The sequence below is a fragment of the Furipterus horrens genome, unplaced genomic scaffold (genome assembly GCF_987537825.1).
Source record: "Furipterus horrens unplaced genomic scaffold, mFurHor1.1.pri manual_scaffold_10, whole genome shotgun sequence".
Classification (NCBI taxonomy): Eukaryota; Metazoa; Chordata; class Mammalia; order Chiroptera; family Furipteridae; genus Furipterus; species Furipterus horrens.
In genome coordinates, this window is record NW_028327180.1 from 73,534,544 (window position 1) to 73,554,966 (window position 20,423).

Genomic DNA, 20,423 nt, shown 5'->3' on the forward strand with positions numbered 1-20,423 from the left:
TCCAGCGGAAATGAGAATCATAACTACATTGAATCCTTAAGAGTTCTCTGGCCTAGAGTCTCATTTGTCCTGTTGGGCCTTAGTGACTTCTATTCCCAAGATGCCTCCACATTCCCCAGCACCCAAGTTTTGTGCTTCAGAAAAACCTCAAAAGCACTGTGACAGAGAACAGTCTTTTCTCCTAGTCTATGAGTTAGTTACCCTAGGATTAAGATACATAGGACATTAGGGAAATAAAATTGTTTAAGCGGAGCTAAGCAACATAGAATGCACAGGACAATTATGGCTGATTGTAGGAATTGCCTACACTCCAGAATGCTTTATTAAGACCTTATTGCTTATGCAGTTAGACATTGATTGAGCTATACAAGGTTCCCTGTGCCTGGTCCCAGGTCATTCTGTGTAAAACTTCCGTGGCTGTTGGGAATGGAGACACTGCTAGGCAGCAGCAGGACCTAGAGCGGGAAGGATGGTAACTCCTAGGAGCTGTAGACGGGGCAGCGGGCTTCAAAAGTCTTTGGAAGAGTCGAGAGGTCAGGAGTATAGGCTTAAGCCAGGGCCCAGGGACATTTCCTGAGATGAATTAAGCCCCAGCCCCTCTGGGGTTTCCAAAACAAAGGCTGGGTGTGGAGAGCAGCACTGTGGAGGGAGCAGGGGGCACTGGCTCCAGACGCTGCTAGAGCTAGGGGAACTCCTCATAACAGCCGAGGCAATGGGGGTGGTATCTGTGGCCGTTGGGCTTTTCTGCAAGACAGTGTGTGTGTAGGGAGGATGGGCAAGTATCCTTTATGGGGGAATCATGTGCCACAGCTGGACTGGGCACCCAGCACCAGGCCTTGGGGCTCGGTCTACTGGGGTGGCCACAGCAGGCAAGGAGAACCAACTGTCACCCACGGCCCAGTTTAAGCAACTGCATTCATGGAGGACACGGCAGGGAACCTTCTCCATCAGGGATGTGGGGTCATTTCTCAGGCCTAGGTATTGATGCTCCCTTGATTCCTTAGGAAGAACTCGGGGGAAAGGGGTGTTTTAGGTTTCTAGTTTCCTTAATCAAAGCCACTCTACAAGTCCCTAAGGAGTACACCATCTACCCACCTGGCTGCTCTCACGTCCCCAGCTTTTCTCACAAGGCACTTGTTTCAGGGCTGCTGAGGGAAAGGGGGGCTGGGCGATGCCCAGTCTCCAGGGTCGGGAGTCAGGGTGGAGGTGGTCAGGTGCTAGTGGCTGCCATAGTACAGGCGCACTGCCAGGCCAATGAGCAGTGTGGCCAGGAAGAAGGCGGCAGTGAGCTGCAGCCGTAGCAGAGCTGCCGAGAGCACGGCGTTGACCACCAGTGAGCAGGACACCACGAAGAGGCGTGTGATGCTGCTGCCGTGCTTCATGACAGCTGACATGAGCAGTCCATTCAGTGCCTGGCTCAGCACCACAAGCGCTGCCCATCCTGAGAAGCCCTCTAGGAGGCCTGGGCCAGGGCCACCACCTGCATGCAGACCTAGGTTCAGGAGCACACCAAAAGTGTAGAGAAAGAGGTTCTGAAGTGCCAGGGGCAGCCGCTGTCGCTTCAACAGAAGCTCTGTGTACACAGATGACAAGCCTGAGATGAGGCAGTACAGGACGAGGAGCAGCAGTCCTAGTGGAGTGATATGCAGGGGCATGGGGCCAGCCGCAGCTGCTGGAGGGGACCCAGGAAGGGTGTTCCTAGGGTCTTGGAGGCCACCAGCTGCATAGCAGGCCCCCGCTGCCGTCAGCAGCAGCAGTGCTAAGCCCTGGCGCGCAGAGAGGCGGTGCCGGAGGCAGAGGCAGTAGAACAGGGCCGTGCTTCCAATCTTGAGATTGCTCAGCACCTGGTAGGTGCTGGGGTCCATGTAACGTTGAAGATAGATCACCAGGTTATTGTTAGCTCCATAGAGCAAGGCTGATAGCGCAAAGGGGGCAGCCTGGCGCCAGGGTGGGGCCCCCCGGGGCCATGCTTGCCAGCCCACCAGGAGGGAGAAGGCGCACAGCAGTAGCTTGGTCAGCTCAGTCAACAGCACAGCTGAAGAGGGTCGGAAGGGCACGCGGCCATCCACATGGCACAGTGCCAACAATGGGGCATGGGCGCCATACATGGCAGTGGACAAGAGTAGCATCAGGGTCCAGCGGGCCTGCCTGGAACGGCCCAGGCCTGGCACACCCCCGTCTTCTACACTCATGCCCACACCAGACCCTGGGTAAACTGCATAACTAGCGAGGGGCAGTGAGGATTGTGACACATTTGGCGAGAATCAAGATATGGAGCCAGTTCACAAGAGGAAAGAGCTGTGGTACATGGCCAGAGAGAATGCTAAGGATCACAGTCAGCTGCAAACTCTATAGTCAAGGCAGGAAAAGGTCTGGTGGCCTTAAAAGCCACAGTCTTGGGATTAGTCCCATGGGGACAGGAAGGAAAGGAGTCCAGGGTGTTGGCTGATAAGACGCTGTCCATCCTCTGCAGGAAGGGAAGCAAGGCCAAAGATGGCAGGAAAGTTGCTGACAGCAAATGGGTGACAGCTGGGGAAGCCAGATATGGTGTCTATGGTCAAGAGGTCTCCACCTGCAGGCCCCAGCTGCTCATCCTGCCTCCCCCATGGGATCCAGAGCTAGCCCGGCCCCTTGCGCAGTGACTGCAGATAGTCCCTCAATGTCTTCTCCACATTTGGTACGGCATATGCCTGAGCTGCGTAGATGCCAGTGCAGGTGCCCACGGCAAAGCCCAATACTGCTGATGCCCTCAGTTTGGCCACCACATAGCCAGCCAGGAAGCCTTTGAAGAATGGGGAGGACAAGAGTGAGCCATCCTGTGGAAGAAGATTGAGGAGGAAACTCAGTAAGTTCTCCCCTTCTCTAACCAGGAGCTACTCAAGCCGGGGTTAGAGCATCCTGCCACCTGCTCCTCCTTATTCCAGAAAGCTGTAGTATTCTCTCCAAAGATTTTCTCAAGGTTCTGGAGGCAGAAAAAGAACCTAGGAGTCCTGATCATATAATCTTAGAACCCTAGGGTTAGAAAGCTCCAAACTCAGAACCCTACTGCCACAAAGCAACAGATATGTCCTTGAGGAATCTGACGTCTGTTTGCTTCTCATTTCCTAGCATGCTCTCCCACTATCGCAGCCAAACTGAACTGCTGTCACCCCCATGTTCATCGTGTTATCTCCCACCACAAGAATTTTGTCTCTGTTGTTCCATCTGCCTGGAATATTCCCTCCTCCCCTCTTCACGTTGTTAATCCCCATTTAAGATCCCAGTTCAAATGCCATTTTCCCAGGGAAACTTTCCTTGAAGGTGCAGAGAGCAGGCCCTCAATAACCATGTGCTGAATAAATCTCTACCGCCCATTCAAAAGCATATTCGGCAATGCAAACTAAGGGGGTGGGGTCAGAAGCAGCAGTTACCTGGCCCACACCACTGTTGACTTCGTCTTCCACACGCTGCTGTAGGTGCTCCAGCTGGTTCTTGAGAAACGCCAAGTCCTTAAGCTTGGGCAGAGAATCCTAGGATAAGGGAGACACTGGCTCCAGTAGATTGACCTAGCCCCATCTCCTGTTCAAGCCTATCAGAAGCTGGGATGGGGTGAGCTTGAGAAACCTCTTCATATAACACCTTCCTGAGATGACAGGAAGGCACTGAATTCACACTGGGGCCAGGGAGGGGTGACAGATGAGATGTCCATCAGTAACCTACAGGAACTTTATATAGTAAGCAGTGTGTAGGGAAGGTGGGAGGGACAGCTAGGAGACCTGCAATCAGATCAGGGAAGTACTAATGACTAGAACATAGGCTATCTGGAAGTGGAGGCCAGTCTGTCCTGTCTACTGAGTCCCAAGGCCTAATGCAGGGTAAACGAGGGAGTGGTGCTGAACTTCCAGACCGAAGGTAAGAAATGGCCCGAGACAGTTCCCTGGACAAATCGGGGGCAAATCTGATTTGTGCTGGAACTTCCCCCTTCCCCTGCAAGGCCACCCAAAATGAATGTGTGACTACGCACACGTGCACGACGGTAGAGATCGGGAATGGCTGTCTGTAGGAGTGCGGGTAAATGAACTGAGAGATTTTGATCGCAGGTAAGTAAGAAACTCAGTGTGTGCGCAAGGGACTGTTTGAATGAGGGTGTACCAGCGTGAACTGGAAACGTGTCTCTGGGAGAGGAAATTTCGAGGGCTAGGAAATGGAGTAGAGGGAGGAGTGTGTCAGAGTGCAAGGGTTTGAGTGTGTGCGAATAACTAGGGATCGTGATGGTCTCCCAGAGGGGACACCTGCGGGATCCCCAGCTCCGTTGCCTCCCGTAGCGCTCCGCCACTCTACTTCCCACTGTTGAGGCCGTCGACAGAAGCAAAAATCGGCCCCCAGGGAAAGAAAGGGGCACCCTCACCTATAAGCTGCTCCAGTGTCGTTCTTTCCCCAGGACTAAACAGGTGTGAATACTACCCTGACTGCAGATCACCCCCATGGTCACTCACCTTGTCATCCGCCATCTTCCCCGCCGAACTTGGTGCGCAGGCGCAGCCCCGCCTCCCTCATGCCAAGTGCTAAGCCCATCACTACCTAAAGCGGAGACACTTCCGGGGCAGTTTTGGAAAGGGTGGACGGGCTTTTCGGCGCCCGAGCCTAGGCGGTAGGCTGCCCACAGATACTCCCCAGTGACTCCTGCTGTCGCTTCCCAGGCTGCGCGTGCGCGCGTGCCTACGACCTGGGCGTGATGATTTCACTTGTGTGCGTGTGAACGTGCACACGTCCGCCCGGCGTGTCCCAGCCGGTTGATAAGCCCGTAGTTGCGTGGTGGTGTAGGCAAGCGCGCTCGCGACGGAGTTCCTGCCCCGGACCCAAGCACCAAACGCGCACCGACTTGGAGTCCAGACGCCTGTTTACATGCGCCGCCCCTCGGCGCGCGCCGCTGCTCAGCCCGTCCTATTTCACCACCGGGACCCAGCCCCTGCCCCGCTCTGTACCTGGGCAGTGTCCGCTGTCTGGCTGACTGCGGCGCAGAGAGGCTGAGCATTTCGGCGCAGCAGCTCCAGAGGTCGAGCTGGGCTGACAGTGCAGGCGGGCGGAGGCCGGCGGGGACGCGGCCCGGGGAATGCTGGGCAAGGATTACATGCTGGCCATAATTCTGGTCAACTGCGATGGTGTGCACGGAGGGGCCCCATGGGAGGGAGCACCGGCAATTGAGAGAGTGGAGGAGGGAGCGCGAAGGGCTACCCCAAGGCTCAAAGACAGGGAGGGGGAAACGTCCCGGGGTGAGAACCAGGGTACAGATGAACCCTGATCTTTGTACTGTAATAATTATCCAAGATTGGGAGCCTGGACCGTCAGCCGGGACCTCCAGCATAAGGGTTGACAGTGTTTTTCTGAACCCACGAATATGCCCTTCTCCAATCTTGTGTTCCCCTTCCTCATCCCGTGTTCCTGTAGATGACTTGTGGGGAGACCAGAGTCTGGAGGGAGAGGCAGGCCTGCCCCCTGGCTGGAGGAAGATCCATGATGCTGCAGGTACTTACTATTGGCACGTACCCAGCGGTAGTACCCAGTGGCAGCGCCCAACCTGGGAGCCAGAAGATGCAGAGGGCCCATGCATGGTAGGTGGAGTGTGAGGAGGGGCCCTGAGCTCATGTATGGACCTAGCCTGCTGCTACACTGACCTAGTTCCCTCTCTGCAGAGGACAGAAAGGATTTGGGGACTTCGGCCCCCCAAAGGGAGATCTTTCTCCAGCCTGGAGAGCTCACTGGACCAGAGGTAACAGGAATAGATAGGCCTGGTCAAATGAAAGGCTTGGGGTGCCATGACACTCAGAAATGCAGCTGGATCCACAGTCTGCTTTCCAGCCTAGGTTCTGGACTCTGGCCCATGTTCTTGGCTCTCAGTATTTTGAGTTTTGTACTTATTCCAATCTCTGTCTTTTGCCATATGTTCTTTTCCATATTCTGGGTCCTGACATACCATGTTCTAGACCTTGGCCACTGTCCTGGCCTCTGTTCACAGAAGTTCTCACCCTGTGTTCTAGTGTCTTGTCCTGATTTGGGGCTCTGGTCAAAATTTTGGACCCTGTTCCATGTTTGCAACTTGTAGTCTATGTCCTGTGTCCTGATATTTTCCTCAGATTCTAAGTCACACTCTTTTTTAAAAAAAAAAAAAAAATTATTTATTTATTTATTTTAGAGAGGGGCAGGGAGGGAGAAAGAGGGGGAGAAACATCAATGTGTGACCGCTTCTCACACATCCCCAGCTGGGGACCTGGCCCACAACCCAGGCATGTGCCCTGACCGGAATCGAACTGGTGACCCCCCAGTTCACAGACTGGTGCTCAATCCACTGAGCACCCAGCCAGGGCCTAAGTCACACTCTTTACGTTACATTTATTTAATATGGCCTGGCCTTGTTCTGCTCTGGTTTTATATTTGGGACACTATATTCTGGGTCTTATCCCATATCTGTTGCCTATTAAGTAGTCTGTGCCTCACCAGTATCCCTTCTATAGGAAGTGTGGTCCCTTATTAGCTCTGCTCTGTTCCAGTAACTCTCTGTCCTGGTATGGTGAGGAATCCTACATCCAGAACATGGAACCAGGGGCTAAGGTAATGTCTTGGGCCTGAGGGCCAGCCCTCGGCATTGGGGAGGGTCCCAAGGGAAAGGTCAGGGGTGGGATTGGGCTGAGCAGAGATAATCAAGGGTGAAGGGAGGGGGTACCAGAGGTTTTCTATGTGTGGAGCCTATGGCATCTCCTACCCTGTTCCACCTCTACTCACTTGGCGCCCTTCTGCCCTTTCTCCCAACCCATCAGTGCTTTGCAGTTCGCTCTCTGGGTTGGGTGGAGGTACCTGAAGAGGACCTGGTACCAGGGAAGAGCAGTATTGCAGTCAATAATTGCATCCAGCAGCTGGCCCAGACCCGTAGCCGGAGCCAGCCTCCAGATGGTGCCTGGGGCGAGGTGAGTGGGCCAGCCCTTCAACAGCTTCAGCCCTGGGTCCAGCAGAGGTAGTCATCTCTGAATTGCCTGTTCCCCATGGCAACCATCTTCATCTGAGCTCCAGGCTGTGTTCTGTACTTGGCAGGGCCAGAACATGCTAATGATCCTGAAGAAGGATGCCATGAGCCTGGTGAATCCCCTGGACCACAGTCTGATCCACTGCCAGCCTCTGGTGCACATTCGTGTATGGGGTGTGGGCAGCTCCAAGGGCCGGTGAGGACTCCTACATCCCCCGACCCCACCCTGCAGGCTGTGCTCCCCACTGATCCTGATCCCTTGTACTTGAACCCCTGGACACAGATCCTCTGACATGGACCCAAGCTCTGCCTTCCCTGCCTGGTGCAGCCCTGGTTGGGGAGGGTGGGCCCAGCTCAACAGGGACAGATGGGGGAGAGCCTGAGAGGCTGAGCTGATTCTCTCTTGTGCTCCCACATGCTTCCGGAACAGTGACAGGTGAGTGACGGCTAGGTGCCTTGAGCTCCAGCCCTGACCTTCCTGTCCATCCTTTTCCGTATCCCTTGCCTGACTTTCTAGGTTCCTGCAGGCACTGCAGGTCCCTGCCCCTACCCAGCCTCTACCCTAGCCCCATCTCTGACCTGCCAGGGACTTCGCTTTTGTGGCGGGTGATAAAGACAGCTGTATGCTCAAGTGCCATGTGTTTCGCTGTGACGTCCCTGCCAAGGCCATTGCCAGTGCCCTACATGGACTCTGTGCCCAGGTAAGGGCCAGGAATGTGGGAGGGAGCTGGGTCTGAAGCTGCCAGGGTGGTTGGGGCATGTGGTATTGGCTCCCTTACTTCAATTCCCCTCTCCTTGTGCCTTAAGATGGCTGCATTGTGTTTCAGATCTTGTCAGAGCGAGTAGGGGTTGGTGGTGATTCCTCTTGCAGTTCCCTAGACCCTATCTCCCCAGAAGATCTGCCAAGGCAAGGTATGGGGAGGGAGGTCTGCATTGCAGCAACAGGCTCCTTTAGTGAAAGACGGGGTGGGTGTCCTGGTCACTTAGTACCTCCCTGGAAATATGGGACATCTGATATGTCCTGATTCCAGGAATCCCAAGCGCTGAATTGGAGGCGCATCCATGGTATTTTCTTCTATCTTCTGCGAGCTCCAGCTCTCTCAGAAGGGTGGGGAAGTGGTCATTGAGAGAGCACCCAGGCCAACATGCTGTGTATATTTCAGTGGAGCTGCTGGATGCAGTGAGCCAGGCTGCTCAGAAGTACGAGGCACTGTACATGGGGACCCTGCCAGTCACCAAAGCCATGGGTGAGGACTGAGTGGGCTAGAGGGATTGGTAGGCTGCATAAGGCAAGGGGAAGGTGGATGAGGTGGGATCTATCACTCTTTCTCAGCATGTTTCCATGGGCCTGTATAGCCTGGTATGTACCACCCTTTCCAACTCTGGATTCTAAGCCCAGCTCCAGGAATTCTCTTCCCTTCTCTCTGAATTCCAAGTCAGTGAGATGGGCCTAGACACTCCCTGCAGATGCTTTCCTTCTTTATGTCTGGGAGACACCATGGTGGACATATTCCCCCAGGAATCGATGTGCTGAATGAGGCCATTGGTATCCTTACCACTCGGGGGGACCGGGATGCCTGGGTCCCCGCCACGCTCAGTGTGTCTGACTCTCTCATGACTGCACATTCCATTCAGGTACCAGGAGTTGAAGTTAGGGGTTGTGGAGGGGTGGGCAGGGATGCTGGGGGTCATTCCTTGCTGCCGGAAGAGCTCAGTGGTTCCAGCCTGTGCCTGGCCCTCTAGTGACTAGGCCTGGTTGTGGGCAGGCAGAGGCTGATGCAGAGGATGAGCCACTGTGGCAGTGTCCTGTGCGCCTTGTGACCTTTATTGGCATTGGCCGCGACCCACACACCTTTGGCCTCATTGCTGACCTGGGCCGTCAGAGCTTCCAGTGCGCGGCCTTCTGGTGCCAGCCCCATGCAGGGGAACTCTCTGAAGCTGTGCAGGCTGCTTGCATGGTGAGTTAGGGGTGGGAATGGTGGGTAGGGTTGCCCTGCAGCTGCTTTCTACTAGTGACTGGGGCTCAGGATTGGCACCCTCCCCAGAAATCACAAACCAGTGATACCAGGGCTGACTATGGTTCATAGTGTCTTATTTGGCTCTCATCCTATTTTAGTAAGTTTTAATGAGTTGCCAATATTTAAAGGCCAAAAAACTTCACATAATAATTGCTGTTCCTTTTTTTTTTTTTTTTTTAGTATCAGAAGCTCTGATACTGAGTCCACATGCACAAATTTCAACATTCAGCTGGAATTGTGTAGGGGCTGTGCCCTGTAGAATGGGCATTGTCTTTCCTTTTTGTCTTATGTAGGTTATTTCCTGGTGGGCATTTGAATGTGGAATGGTCACACTCTTCAATTTACTCATTCACTCAACAAATGTGAGTGCCTGCAGGGAACCAGGCACTGTCCTTCAGCCGTATAGAGAGCACAGCCTTAGGTTAATGCAGAGACAGACTAGAAAGGAGAAGGTCCGTTCAGGGGTTCAAGAAGCCTACCTGAAAGAGGTGATTGGAAATTGAGAATTGAATGTCTGAGGAGGAAATTAACTAGGTGAAGGGAAGTAGGACAGGAGGTGTGCCAAGTACAGGGAACTTCAGTTGTAAAGGTAAGAGGTATTAGTGGGATAGAGTATCCGAGAGAATCCAGTGTATCTGGAGTGCGAAGGGGGGGATGGAGTGAGAGATGGGGGCAGAAAGAATGGCAGAAACCAGGTTGTGGAAGAACTTCTAGGTCAGATGGGTGATGAGTGTATTTTATCTTGAGGCACTCTATAAAAGCCATTGAAAGGTTTTGAGAAGGACAGTGAAGTCAGGTTTGTGGATTAGGAAGATCACTTAAGCTATAGTGTAGGTAAAAGATTTGGAAGGCAAGAAGACCATTTAGAACCCTGTTGAGTTCAAATGAGAGAAGATTGGGGTAGTTGTATTGGGAATAGAGTTTGAATTGAAGACCCTCTCCTTGATTAGGGAGTTCACTTTGCTAGAGGCCAGTCCATTGCAATGAGAGATGGAGAGTCAGCGTAGTGGTAAGGCATGGTTTAGAGCACAGGCTCTGCAGTCAGGCAGAACGAAGTCTGAATCCCAATTCCCTCATTTTCTGTTTAGGTGACCTCGGGCAAGTCATATATTCTCTCTAAATCTCAATTCCCTCATTTGTAAAATGGGGATAATAACATGTGATAAATAACTGGGTTGTTATTTTATACAAAGCATTTAGCACAGTGTCCAGCCCCCCTTAAGTGCTCAGTAAATGTCAAGTTTTATATTTTTGTTCTTGAGCTACCTGCGAATGCTGTGGGGGCTCCAGATGTGGTGGAGTACCAGCCTCCTATCAGACTGAAGCCTTGGCCAGTCCCCTGTCCTGCAGAAGCTTTCAGGGAGCCTGAGGCAGAAAGGAGCTGGATCCTCACATACCCATTCTCCCTAGGTTCAATACCAGAAGTGTCTTGTGGCCTCTGCAGCTCGTGGCAAGGCCTGGGGTGCCCAGGCCCGTGCCCGCCTGCGGCTCAAGCGGACCAGCTCCATGGACTCCCCAGGAGTTCCCCTGCCTCTCCCTGTGCTCAAAGGAGGGGTTGGGGGTACAGCCCAACGAAAGCGGGGCATTTTCTCTTTTCTTGATGCCTTCCGGCTGAAACCCTCTCTGCTCCATATGCCCTAAATTGATCTGTGAGGACTGGGGAAAGAGGCTCTGGGTCCATGCCCACTTCTGTTCCCCTTTATTCCCCAGGGGCCTGCAGCCTTTCACCCTTTGGAGCCTTCTCTGCCTGTCCCTCCCACCTTGCACACTCTATTTATTGCCCAATTTATTAATTGTTTATATGGATGACTGAGAGGCCCTGCACCACAACCTAGGACCCTGGCTCTCCTTTCCCTGGGTCCCTGTGTTCCTTGCCCCTGTCCAGCCCTGGACAGTTGGCTCTACCTCAGCAACACTTTATAGCAAAATCAGTACAAATAAAAATCCCTCAGTGACCTCACTGGATGTGAGTATATTGGGTCTGGGACAGGGTTGGGGGTTAACCTGTGTGAAGTGAGTGTCTATGTCTGTGCTTGGTGTTGGTGGCTGTCTGTAGTCACATGAGGACATGGGTGTGATGGGAACCTGAAGTCATTCATTCAACAAATATATTTTCTAAGGTCTTCTCTGTGCCAGGCATTTAAACTAGGCATTGGGGATGTGATAAAACAGGGTTTCCATTTTCTGAGACTGTCAGAAAGGGAAACCAACAAGGGCCAAACAAGATAGAAGATAGTGTAGTAAAACTAGGAAATCTCAGACTTGAGGGAGCTCAATGGGACAACCTGGCCTAAAGCAGTAGGAGGCTTCCTGATGACACCCGCGTACCAAAGGAATTTTGTACTAATAATCAAGTCTACAGGGTATACGTGTAGAGGCAGGGGTCCGGGGTGAGGTTCTAGAAGTCTGCCTGGTTAGGTCACAGACGGGCATACGTGGGGCAGGAGCTTCTGGTGGTTTAAACTTGCTCCTGAGAGCAACTGGGAGAATGGAGAGATTGAGGGTACTAGGGCTCCTAGAGCGCCGCCTCCTAGAAGACAGCCCAGCGCCGTTTGGTGCCTGTGATCAGGGCCCGTCCTTTGAGAGACTGGGTGCAGGGTTGCCGGAGTTTCTCAACGACAGTCCAACCAGAACGGCTCCAGGCCACCAGCCCGGGGCAAGGCCCCCCCCTCCCCGCAAGCTAGGACCGGCTACCGTCCCGGAAGTGACGCGTCGCCCCGCTGGCCGTGCGGAAGTGGAGATGGCGGAGCTATACGTTAAGCCAGGTGAGCACAGCGGGGGTCTAGGGGCGTTGGGCCCTCTCTTCCCAGGCCGGGGGTGGTGACTGCGTGGGGTGCAGACCCTCCGGCTCCCGTGGACTGGCTTCACACTTGCCCTCCGCCCCGCAGGCAACAAGGAGCGCGGTTGGAACGACCCGCCGCAGTTCTCCTACGGGCTGCAGACCCAGGCTGGCGGACCCAAGCGCAGTCCGCTAACCAAGAGAGTCGCCGCTCCCCAGGATGGATCCCCCAGAGGTGCGTGGGGGCCCTGGGCGCGGAGACCGGCCGAGAATGTGCAGTGCCAGGGATAAGCTTGTCCCGAGGGTCCTTTTTGCTCCTCGGAGGATCTCGTGAGAGAAGTTGGAGCCCCGAAAAGGGGCAGCCCCTTTTTCTGACCCCCTTGTTTTCTCTACTGCCCAGGTCAATAAATAATACGTTGGTTTCAAAAGAATCTATGTTTTCATCCAAGGTGATCTCATCCAGATCTATGGCTTTAATGTAGTTTTGCTCTTAAGTTACTTTCAAATTTTATTCCCAACCTGGATCTCTTCCCAGAGCTCCATAGTGGTATGTCCACTTGTCTGTTCCACCTCTTCTCTTGCCTATGTAATAAGCATCTCAGACTTAACATGTTATTCATTCATTATCATCTACTGAGCATCACCTATGAGCCAGGCACTGTTTGAGGGGGAACTAGAGAGCAATGAAGAAGACAAAAAGTTTTCTGCTTTCATGGAGTCCACACTGTAGCTTTGGAGATACACAAATGAAATAGTGGTAAGGAATTTGCAAAGCAGTAAAAGTGATGTGAGAGTGACAAGGTAGCTAAGGTGTCTGAGGGGCTGACATTTAAGCTGAAATCTGGATGATTAAAAGCTATTTATGCAAAGATCAGATGCCAGAGCACTCTAGGCATTGGAAACAGCTAGTGCAAAGGCCTGAACAAGTTTGACAAATTCAAGAGACTAAAGGAACACCTAGTGACCAGAGCACAGTGGGCTAGGGATAGAGATAAATGGTAGTCAGGGGCCACATCATAGTTTTGTAACCCAGGATAAGGAGTTTGTATTTTTAATCTACGTGAAGTTGAAACCATTGAACAGTTTAAAGTAGAGGAGGGCTACATTTTCTCCTGAGCAGTCCCCATGCCAACAGGTACGACTGTGGCCCCAAGAAAGGCTCAGATTCAACTCTTAGCACTCCTCTATTCTCCACACTGTAACACTGCAGAAGAATGATATAAGCTAGGATTTCTTAACCTTGGCATTATTGACATTTTGGGCCAGATAATTGTTTGTGGTGAGGGACTGTCCTTTACACTATTAGGATGTTTGCAGCATCCCATTAGATGCCAGTAGCACCCATCTAGTTGGGACAGCTAAAGGTATCTTTAGACATTTACCCCAGGGGAAAAATCTTCCTAGACTGAGAAACACCGATTTACATTTTAAAAAAGATCACTGTAGCCCTGGCTGGTGTGGCTCAGTGGACTGAGTGCCGGCCTGTGAACCAAAGGGTCGCTGGTTCGATTCCCAGTCATGACACATGCCTGGGTTGTGGGCCAGGTCCCCAACTGGGGGGCATGTGAGAGGCAACCACACATTGATGTTTCTCTCCCTCTCTTTCTGTCTCCCTTCCCCTCTCTAAAAATAAATTTAAAAAAAATCATTATCTGCTGTGTGGTAGGTTATAGGGAAGTGGAAAATTAATAAATAGGCAAGATTTAATGATGAATGGGGCAAGGGTGGGAGTACTAGAGGTGGTAGGAATTGGATGGATATGGGTGGGATGTGTTATGGAGAAAGGAATGAATAGATTAGGAAAAGAAGGATCAATGTAATTTGAATTTTTGCTTGAGAAACTGGCTGGTAGTTTCACTGATATCAGAAGACTGAAGAATAGGGGTTAGGGGGGAGAAGGGAAAGCAAACTTTGTTAAATTTGGGCTGCTATATTGGGGAGAGGTGTAGGCCAGAATTATAGAAATGAGTCACCACCATATGGATGGTATTTGATGTCATGGACTTGACTTAGGTAACCTAGGGGAGAGTGTGTGGATAAAGTCCTAAAGAGGATCCAAGACAGAGCTCTAAGGGTCTGTAGCATTTCAAGGTTGAGTAGAGAAGGAATTAACAAAGGAGGCTGAGAAATAGCCAAAGAAATAAAAAGTAAAATTTATTCAGAGTAAAATCTTGACTCAACTGTGATGAGTGCTGCTGAGAGGTCAAGTAAGAGAAAAGGGACCCCTGGTTTTGACATACATAGTGATCACCACTGACGACCTTAAGAGCAGTCTGTGGAGTGATGAGAACAGAACCCCAGCTGGAATGGGCTGAGAAGAGAATGTGAAAAGACAGGGAGAAGTAACTAAAGACGAGGCATTCAAGAAATTCTACTGTTAAGGCAGAGATTAGAAAGGGGGTGGGGTACCTGAAGATGGAATGTGAGGCAAGGAAGGGTTTTTGTTTTCAAGGTAGTATATACACTACAGTGTGTTTGTATGCAGACAGGATGGTTCAGTCAAGTGGGAGAACTGGTGGTGCTGGAGAAAGGGGATAATGTCAGTGTGGAAGGCTAGCGAAGGCAGGAGAGCCTGGGTGCAGAGTTCAGCTGGAGAGATGGCCTCTGATAGGAGCAGGGACCTTTCACCTATTGAAGGCGGAAGAAAGTGGCCACTGATGTGGTGGGTTAGTAGAATTGGTGGTGAGAATATAAGAGTTCCTGTTCAATGACTTTGATTTTCTCAGTGAAATATGAGGCAGAGTCAGAAGTAGAGAGACAGGTAGAAAGTTTAGAGATGTAAAAATAGTTATTCCGAAGATTGGGAAAAGAAGGCAAAGTGTAGGATTTCCAAGCACTGTTGAACACCTTTAAAAATTTGTAGCCATGGATTTAAAGTGTAACTCCTCAGCATAGTTTTTTTTTTTTCCTTCCAGCAAGTGCAGGCAAGCTGGATTTACCAGAAAAGTGGGACAGTGGGAGGGGATATGTGAGGTAAGAGTGTTAATAAGGGAGTGATTTTAATGCAGGGTCAAATCTGTGTGGCTGAGCTGGAAGGGCAGGAGAGGTGGTTGGATTTTGGAGATGGTTCAGTGTTGTTGAGAACATGGCAGAGGGGAATGAGACTGAGGCAGGGTGGAAAAGATGGTCACTGGAGGTGAGGTCAAGAAAACGAAGCCAAATTATTAGATGAATCCATTATCCACGTGGATGTTGATGCATAAGAGTAAATTCTTGGTTTTTCTCTTCCAGTCTTCTCTGTTTCTGTAGTGGTCCCGCCATCCCATTACTAAAGTCAGACACCAAGAGTCATCCCTGACTCCTCTCCCTCATCCCCAATCCACCAAGTCATGTGTCTGTTCTCTCCTAAATAAATCTGGCCACTCCACTTTCCCTCATCTCTAGTCTTTCACTCAAGTCCATGCAGCAGCTTTTCTTTCCAGGACTTCAGCTTCATTAACCTCCCAACTGGTGTCCCTGCCTCCATTCTTGACCTAGTCTCATCAGTTTTTCACAGAGCCTACAGAATTAACATCTTGACTTTTCTGGCCTCCTGGGCACTGCCCGTACCTCTACCTAGCACTCATTTCCTTCAACTTTTTGTGGCTACATCTATCTCACTCATTAGTTCTTAACTCTGTGAATAGGTTTTGCTACACACCAATCTAGGAGCTGTACCTATATTCTTTTTTTTTTTTTTAAGATTTTATTTATTTGTTTTTAGAGGGGAAGGGAGGGGGAAAGAGAGGGAGAGAAACCGTAATGTGAGAAACACTGTGATCAGTTGCCTCTCTCATATGCACCCTGACCGGGGACTGAACCCACAACCCAGGCATGTACCCTGGCCGGGAATCAAACTGGCGGACCCTTTGCTTTGTGGGATGACACCCAACCAACCGAGCCACACTGGTCAGGGTTGTACCTATATTCTTAATCATCATTGCAACTCTTGAAATAAGTGCTATTATAGTAATATCCCCATTTTACAGATGAGGAACCCAAGCTCAGGTTAAAAGTAACTTGCCAAATGTCACATAGTGGTTGGGCTGGGATAAAGTTAAATGGCCTTCTAGGTAGGACCCTTTATTCCTCTTTATCACTTTATCCATTTTAATTCTTTATAGCATGAAATATTGTAATATACTTTGGTGCCCCGTCCCTTTCTAGAATTTAATCTCTGAGGTCAGAAACCTGTTTCCTCCATCTCTGATGCTTTGCACATTGTCTGGCATGTAGTAAGGACTTCATAAATATACATTTTTGAGTGAATGTTGTCCTAGAGAATAGCCCTCCTTAGAAGGGATGAAGCTAGAGTTGAGCTTCTTACCTATGCAGCAGCTGTACCTTTGTTTGTTTGATCCTGCTTTCCCTTTTCAGTCCCCACTTCAGAGGCTTCTCCTGGGCCCCCCCCAGCGGGGCTTCCACCTCCTTCAAGTAAGGCTTCCAGGCCTCCAGCTATGGGGAGTTGTCCTGCCTCCGCTGTGGAGCCTGCAGATGTCCCAGTCATTGAGTGTGAGACTCTGCTGGAAGATGTGCTGAGACCTTTGGAACAGGCTTTGGATGACTGCCATGGCCACACAAAGGTAAGCCCTGGCACTCCGGTCGGGTGGGGAGGGTTCCTATGGACAGCCAGATGCAGGTTTGACTCCCAAAGGTAGATTCTCTGATCCTGTGGGCAGTGACTCTTAACCTTTTCTGAGTAGTGGACACCTTTGGAAGCTGCTAAGAACTTCCCAGCAAAAAAGAACACAGGGTTTCAGGAGGGTTCAAGGGACTTTTGAAGACCAATTGGTGGAAGAGGCTTATAGGAACAAGAGTTGAATTCAAATCGGGTTAGTGATAAACAGCCTGATTTTCATAACTCTAGGACCTCTAGGCCATTCAGAGCAGACCCTGCCAATTTTGTGCTTAGGAAGGGAAGGAAACCCTCTTTTTCTATCTGTGATGTTTAAGTTCTCTGGAGGTAAGGGATCTGAGGAGTCTTAAAGGCAAGTGGCATAGTAATTTTCACCTCTTTGGTCCTTAGTTTTTGTATTTGTAAAGTAGCACTATAAAATGAGTTTCTGAGGGCCTGAGAAACAGGAAATTTTCAAATTCTAGTCTTACATGGCATTTTTCTTTGAAGGAGATCCACAGGTTTCATCAGATTCTCAGCGGGGCCTCTAAGCTTTGGGTAAAGAACCAGAATGCTAAGATTAAGTGTTAGGTTCCTGGGTCAGAGAAAGCAGGTGCTCCCTATGTGATGCAAGGTCTCCCCTGCCTGTTGGGCAGGCAGCACTGACTTGGAGGGCGTCTCTGTCTCTCAGAAGCAGGTGTGTGATGACATCAGCCGGCGCCTGGTTCTGCTGCAGGAACAGTGGGTTGGAGGGAAGCTGTCAATGCCTGTAAAGAAGAGGATGGCTCTGCTGGTGCAGGGTATGGGTGGGTCCCTTGGTATAGCCTAAGGCCCTCATCCAGCCGTCGTTGGCTAAGCTGGACTAGGTGGTGAGGTTTTGACTGGTTGGGAGGGGAGGAGTGGGAGCTGTCTTTTGCCCCAGACTGCATGCTCAGCTGCTCTCTCTCCTCAGAGATTTCAAACCACCGGTGGGATGCAGCAGATGACATCCACCGCTCACTCATGGTTGACCATGTGACTGAAGTCAGTCAGTGGATGGTGGGAGTTAAAAGATTAATTGCAGAAAAGAGGAGCCTGTCTACAGAGTCGGCAGTTAATGAAGAGAAATCTACAGCCACAGCTGAGAACCAGACCGTACCAGGTGTCCCACAGGATCCATAATCCTGCCTCAGATTCACCTCACAGCACCTCCTGTGTCCTGGCATGGGAGTCCTTGTCTCACTTGGCTCCCTTTTAGCACTTGGGAGACTGTCTGCCTCATTGGGGTCCTTGGCCTGACCCATCTCTAGGGGAAGAGGTCCCACCGGGGCCACAGAGAAGTTACTTGTTAACCCTAACATATGTATTTCAATAAAAACAGCTCCATGGTGGGCCCTGGTTAAGAGATAAACTCTTCCCATGCCCAGCTGGTCACTTCTGGTGTCCTTGACTGTCCTGCTCTCTGTGTACCTTACAAACCTCAGTTCTTCCTCCTTTCATCACGGATGGCCTTACTAGGAATGACCAGATTACTGCCTGCCACTTTCCCCCAAATTAGAACTAAATGCCCACCCCTTGCTGGGCTGAGCAGCCTTATCTTTATATGCTTTCACTTCAGCATGAAAACAGGGGTTCAAATAGCATGGGGAGAATTTTCCTTCAAGAAAAGGAGACTGCCTTGTTTGCACTGTATCACCCTTGAGGCATGCAAGAACATAGCTGAATAAATTTGGGCTCTAAGGTTTCTTCTGACCCTTTGAAGACAACAGAGTCAGGTTGAAGGGGCCTGAGAAGGGCCAGTACAGGCTTTCAGGGTTGGAATAAGGGGATTGGTACTTATAGGTGGGAGGCAGAAAAGCATGGGCAGAGCCCAGAGAGGGCTGAAAGGTTAGGGCAGTGCCTCTTTTTTTCTGCTTTGGTAGATAGGGAGGGATTACTGGAGAGGCCAAGTCCAGGAAGGCTGCTTCCTGGAAAGGCTGGAACAGTCTTTGGCAGGGGTCAGGCTAGTGCTGTTTATGGCTTGGTGTCTTCTGTAACTTGCCTCCACAGCCTGCCACAAGCTCTACTTGCTACTGGGAGTGGGCCCAATCTGCACTGGGAAGGGACCTGGGACCTCTGATCCTAGCCAGGTCTGCTGGGGCCCTCAGTATTGAGAACACTGGAGCCAAGGCATTTCTTCGAATGTTTACTAAGCAGTCAGACAGTGACATACTGCATCCCCCAGTCCCTGCCTCAGCCCCTGGGGGAGGAGAGCTGGGGTTGAGAGGAGTGCCTACAGACCAAAGAGAGTAGAGCTAAGGGCTTGGCAAGGTGCCCACTCCTATACTTGGTTTAGCTTCCTCAGAACTGAGGGAGGCCTAGAACCAAGTCACTCCCTTTCAGATTAGATGAGGCCAGCTGGCCTTTGGATATCCCAGGAAGAGGTGGTGGCAGCAGCAGCATGAGGGATTCTTCTAACTCCATACACAGATCATGTGCACTGGATTAGATGTCCATTACAAATTGTGCGTCATCTGGAGAGAGAAAAGGCAGGACTGTCTGCAAGTTCAGCGTCAGTGCAAAAACCCCACTCTTAACCTAACCAGCACATTTGGACTCAAAGGCATTTCTTAATTTTTAGGTCAGGCCCCACTTTCCTTACCGGGTATCTCTTCCTCTGTCTCCTTCTGCTCCTTTAGCAACTCCAGCTTGGAGGGTGGGGCTGTCCGAGTTGTGACCCCGGGAATCTGAGGGAGGCAGCAGGGGGGTGTCCGGGCAATGGGTGAGTTCTTGCACTCCAGCAGGAACTTTCGCTCGTAGATGATCCTGGTGCCTGTTAAGGGGTAGGGGCTATGTAAGAGGCAGGAGCTTGGATATAGAGCTGTCTGGGGCCCCAGAAAGGCTTTTTTAAGGACCTAGAGGTCACGTTTCCCTGTGTTTTCTAGGGCTACTACTCTAGCCCAGCCAGGATCTCAGCTGACTAGCCTTCACAGCACTTAAAAGACTTATTAGGCCTAAGCAAGATGCTGCTAAGCAAGTGGGACATCCCAGCTGGCCTAAGCAGGAGCATTTGGTTTAGGGAACTTAAGGTCTTGACTCTAGGAGGAGCACCAAACTTGGAGCTCAGGTGCTTCAGGCTACTCTTCTCTGGCTCTGTGACTTCATTGCTTTGGTTTACAAGGTAAAGCCTAGGTGGATCTGGAAACCAAACAGCAGATGTGAAGGCGCTTTACCATTGCTGCCACCTGGGCTCTAATATCCTGCAGGGAGGAGCCGTGTTCCCTATGAAACAGGGACATACTGTTCTTATCCTGACCCCTCCCAAGTTCTATCAGGCTCAGCCCAACCTAAAGGAACTTGGCATAGACTTCTGTCCTCAAAGGGCCCCGCCCTTGTCCTCAACCCTCCCCTGAGCCTTCACGTGGCAGGAACCCCTGAGTGGGAAGCCCAGCAACTTATGACCCCAGGGCGGCTTGCCCAGTCAAACAGCCACCAGCTAGCCAGCCACAGACACCCGAAGCCCATGCCCCCAAATGCCCAGCCCGCTCTAGCAAGTTTGCAAGACCTGGTGATCCCTGCTGAAGCCAAGCTCAGTTGGGGCCATTGCCTCCCACGCAGCAAACTCAGGAGGGACGGGTGAGCAAGGCGCCCAGAACCGAGGCCAGTGAGGATTTGGCCCAGAGTCACCCAGAAACTAGGCTTGGGCTCCACCCGCCCTCCCCCAAGCTACAACCAGCAGTTGGGCCTGCGGAAGAGTTAAAGGACCGCACCTCCCCACCCCTGCCCGTGACAGCCCACACGCGCCGGCTTCCCCATTGCCTGTGGACCCCAGGCCGGCCCGCTGACCTCCCGGGGTAGTGCCGTAGAGCGTGCCTCCCGGCGTGGTACTGTAGCAGTCGGGTAGCCGCTCTCTGCCCCCGGGAATTGGGCAGCTCGTGGATGCGGACATAGCGAGCCAGAAGAGCAGGAAGGCAAGGACGCGGAGCGGAACGCAGCGCGGCGGAGTCTGAGGCGGACTCCGTTGACCACGTGCGACCGCAGCAACAACACCAGGAAAACGTCACGCCCGGGGCGGGA

General features: G+C 51.6%; 5 protein-coding genes across 10 annotated transcripts; 2 read left to right on the forward strand and 3 right to left on the reverse strand.

Annotated features, from left to right (window-relative positions):
* Positions 1–287: 287 nt before the first annotated feature.
* Positions 288–2,197, reverse strand: SLC35A4 (solute carrier family 35 member A4). Its single transcript, XM_090288180.1, has one exon. The coding sequence runs from the start codon at positions 2,190–2,192 to the stop codon at positions 1,218–1,220; it is 975 nt and encodes a 324-aa protein (XP_090144306.1). The 5' UTR covers positions 2,193–2,197; the 3' UTR covers positions 288–1,217.
* Positions 2,198–2,253: 56 nt separating this feature from the next.
* On the reverse strand, positions 2,254–4,665 carry SURMIR (SLC35A4 uORF mitochondrial inner membrane regulator). Its single transcript, XM_090288182.1, has 3 exons — positions 4,476–4,665; positions 3,411–3,509; positions 2,254–2,816 (listed from the first exon to the last, which is right to left on the reverse strand). Exons 1-3 carry the CDS (start codon positions 4,488–4,490, stop codon positions 2,619–2,621), a joined length of 312 nt encoding a protein of 103 aa, XP_090144308.1. The 5' UTR covers positions 4,491–4,665; the 3' UTR covers positions 2,254–2,618.
* Positions 3,812–10,975, forward strand: APBB3 (amyloid beta precursor protein binding family B member 3). Of its 6 annotated transcripts, none has more exons than XM_090288179.1 (13): positions 3,812–3,891; positions 5,428–5,505; positions 5,673–5,749; positions 6,528–6,588; positions 6,795–6,941; positions 7,066–7,193; positions 7,584–7,698; positions 7,825–7,909; positions 8,161–8,244; positions 8,517–8,632; positions 8,764–8,955; positions 9,309–9,377; positions 10,426–10,975. In XM_090288179.1, the coding sequence occupies exons 2-13, from the start codon at positions 5,428–5,430 to the stop codon at positions 10,654–10,656; spliced, it is 1,383 nt and encodes a 460-aa protein (XP_090144305.1). In that variant the 5' UTR covers positions 3,812–3,891; the 3' UTR covers positions 10,657–10,975. The 6 variants fall into 6 exon arrangements, with proteins under 6 accessions (XP_090144305.1, XP_090144304.1, XP_090144300.1 ...); XM_090288178.1 differs by lacking the exon at positions 3,812–3,891 and adding an exon at positions 4,606–4,630; XM_090288174.1 differs by lacking the exon at positions 3,812–3,891 and adding an exon at positions 4,646–5,141 and having other exon boundaries at positions 5,428–5,591.
* A 71-nt stretch (positions 10,976–11,046) lies between these two features.
* Positions 11,047–17,801, forward strand: SRA1 (steroid receptor RNA activator 1). The gene is made up of 5 exons (XM_090288181.1): positions 11,047–11,780; positions 11,904–12,029; positions 16,151–16,356; positions 17,080–17,188; positions 17,341–17,801. The coding sequence occupies exons 1-5, from the start codon at positions 11,504–11,506 to the stop codon at positions 17,547–17,549; spliced, it is 927 nt and encodes a 308-aa protein (XP_090144307.1). The 5' UTR covers positions 11,047–11,503; the 3' UTR covers positions 17,550–17,801.
* Positions 17,802–18,539: 738 nt separating this feature from the next.
* EIF4EBP3 (eukaryotic translation initiation factor 4E binding protein 3) lies at positions 18,540–20,423 on the reverse strand. Its single transcript, XM_090288183.1, has 3 exons — positions 20,193–20,423; positions 19,009–19,179; positions 18,540–18,880 (listed from the first exon to the last, which is right to left on the reverse strand). The coding sequence occupies exons 1-3, from the start codon at positions 20,293–20,295 to the stop codon at positions 18,852–18,854; spliced, it is 303 nt and encodes a 100-aa protein (XP_090144309.1). The 5' UTR covers positions 20,296–20,423; the 3' UTR covers positions 18,540–18,851.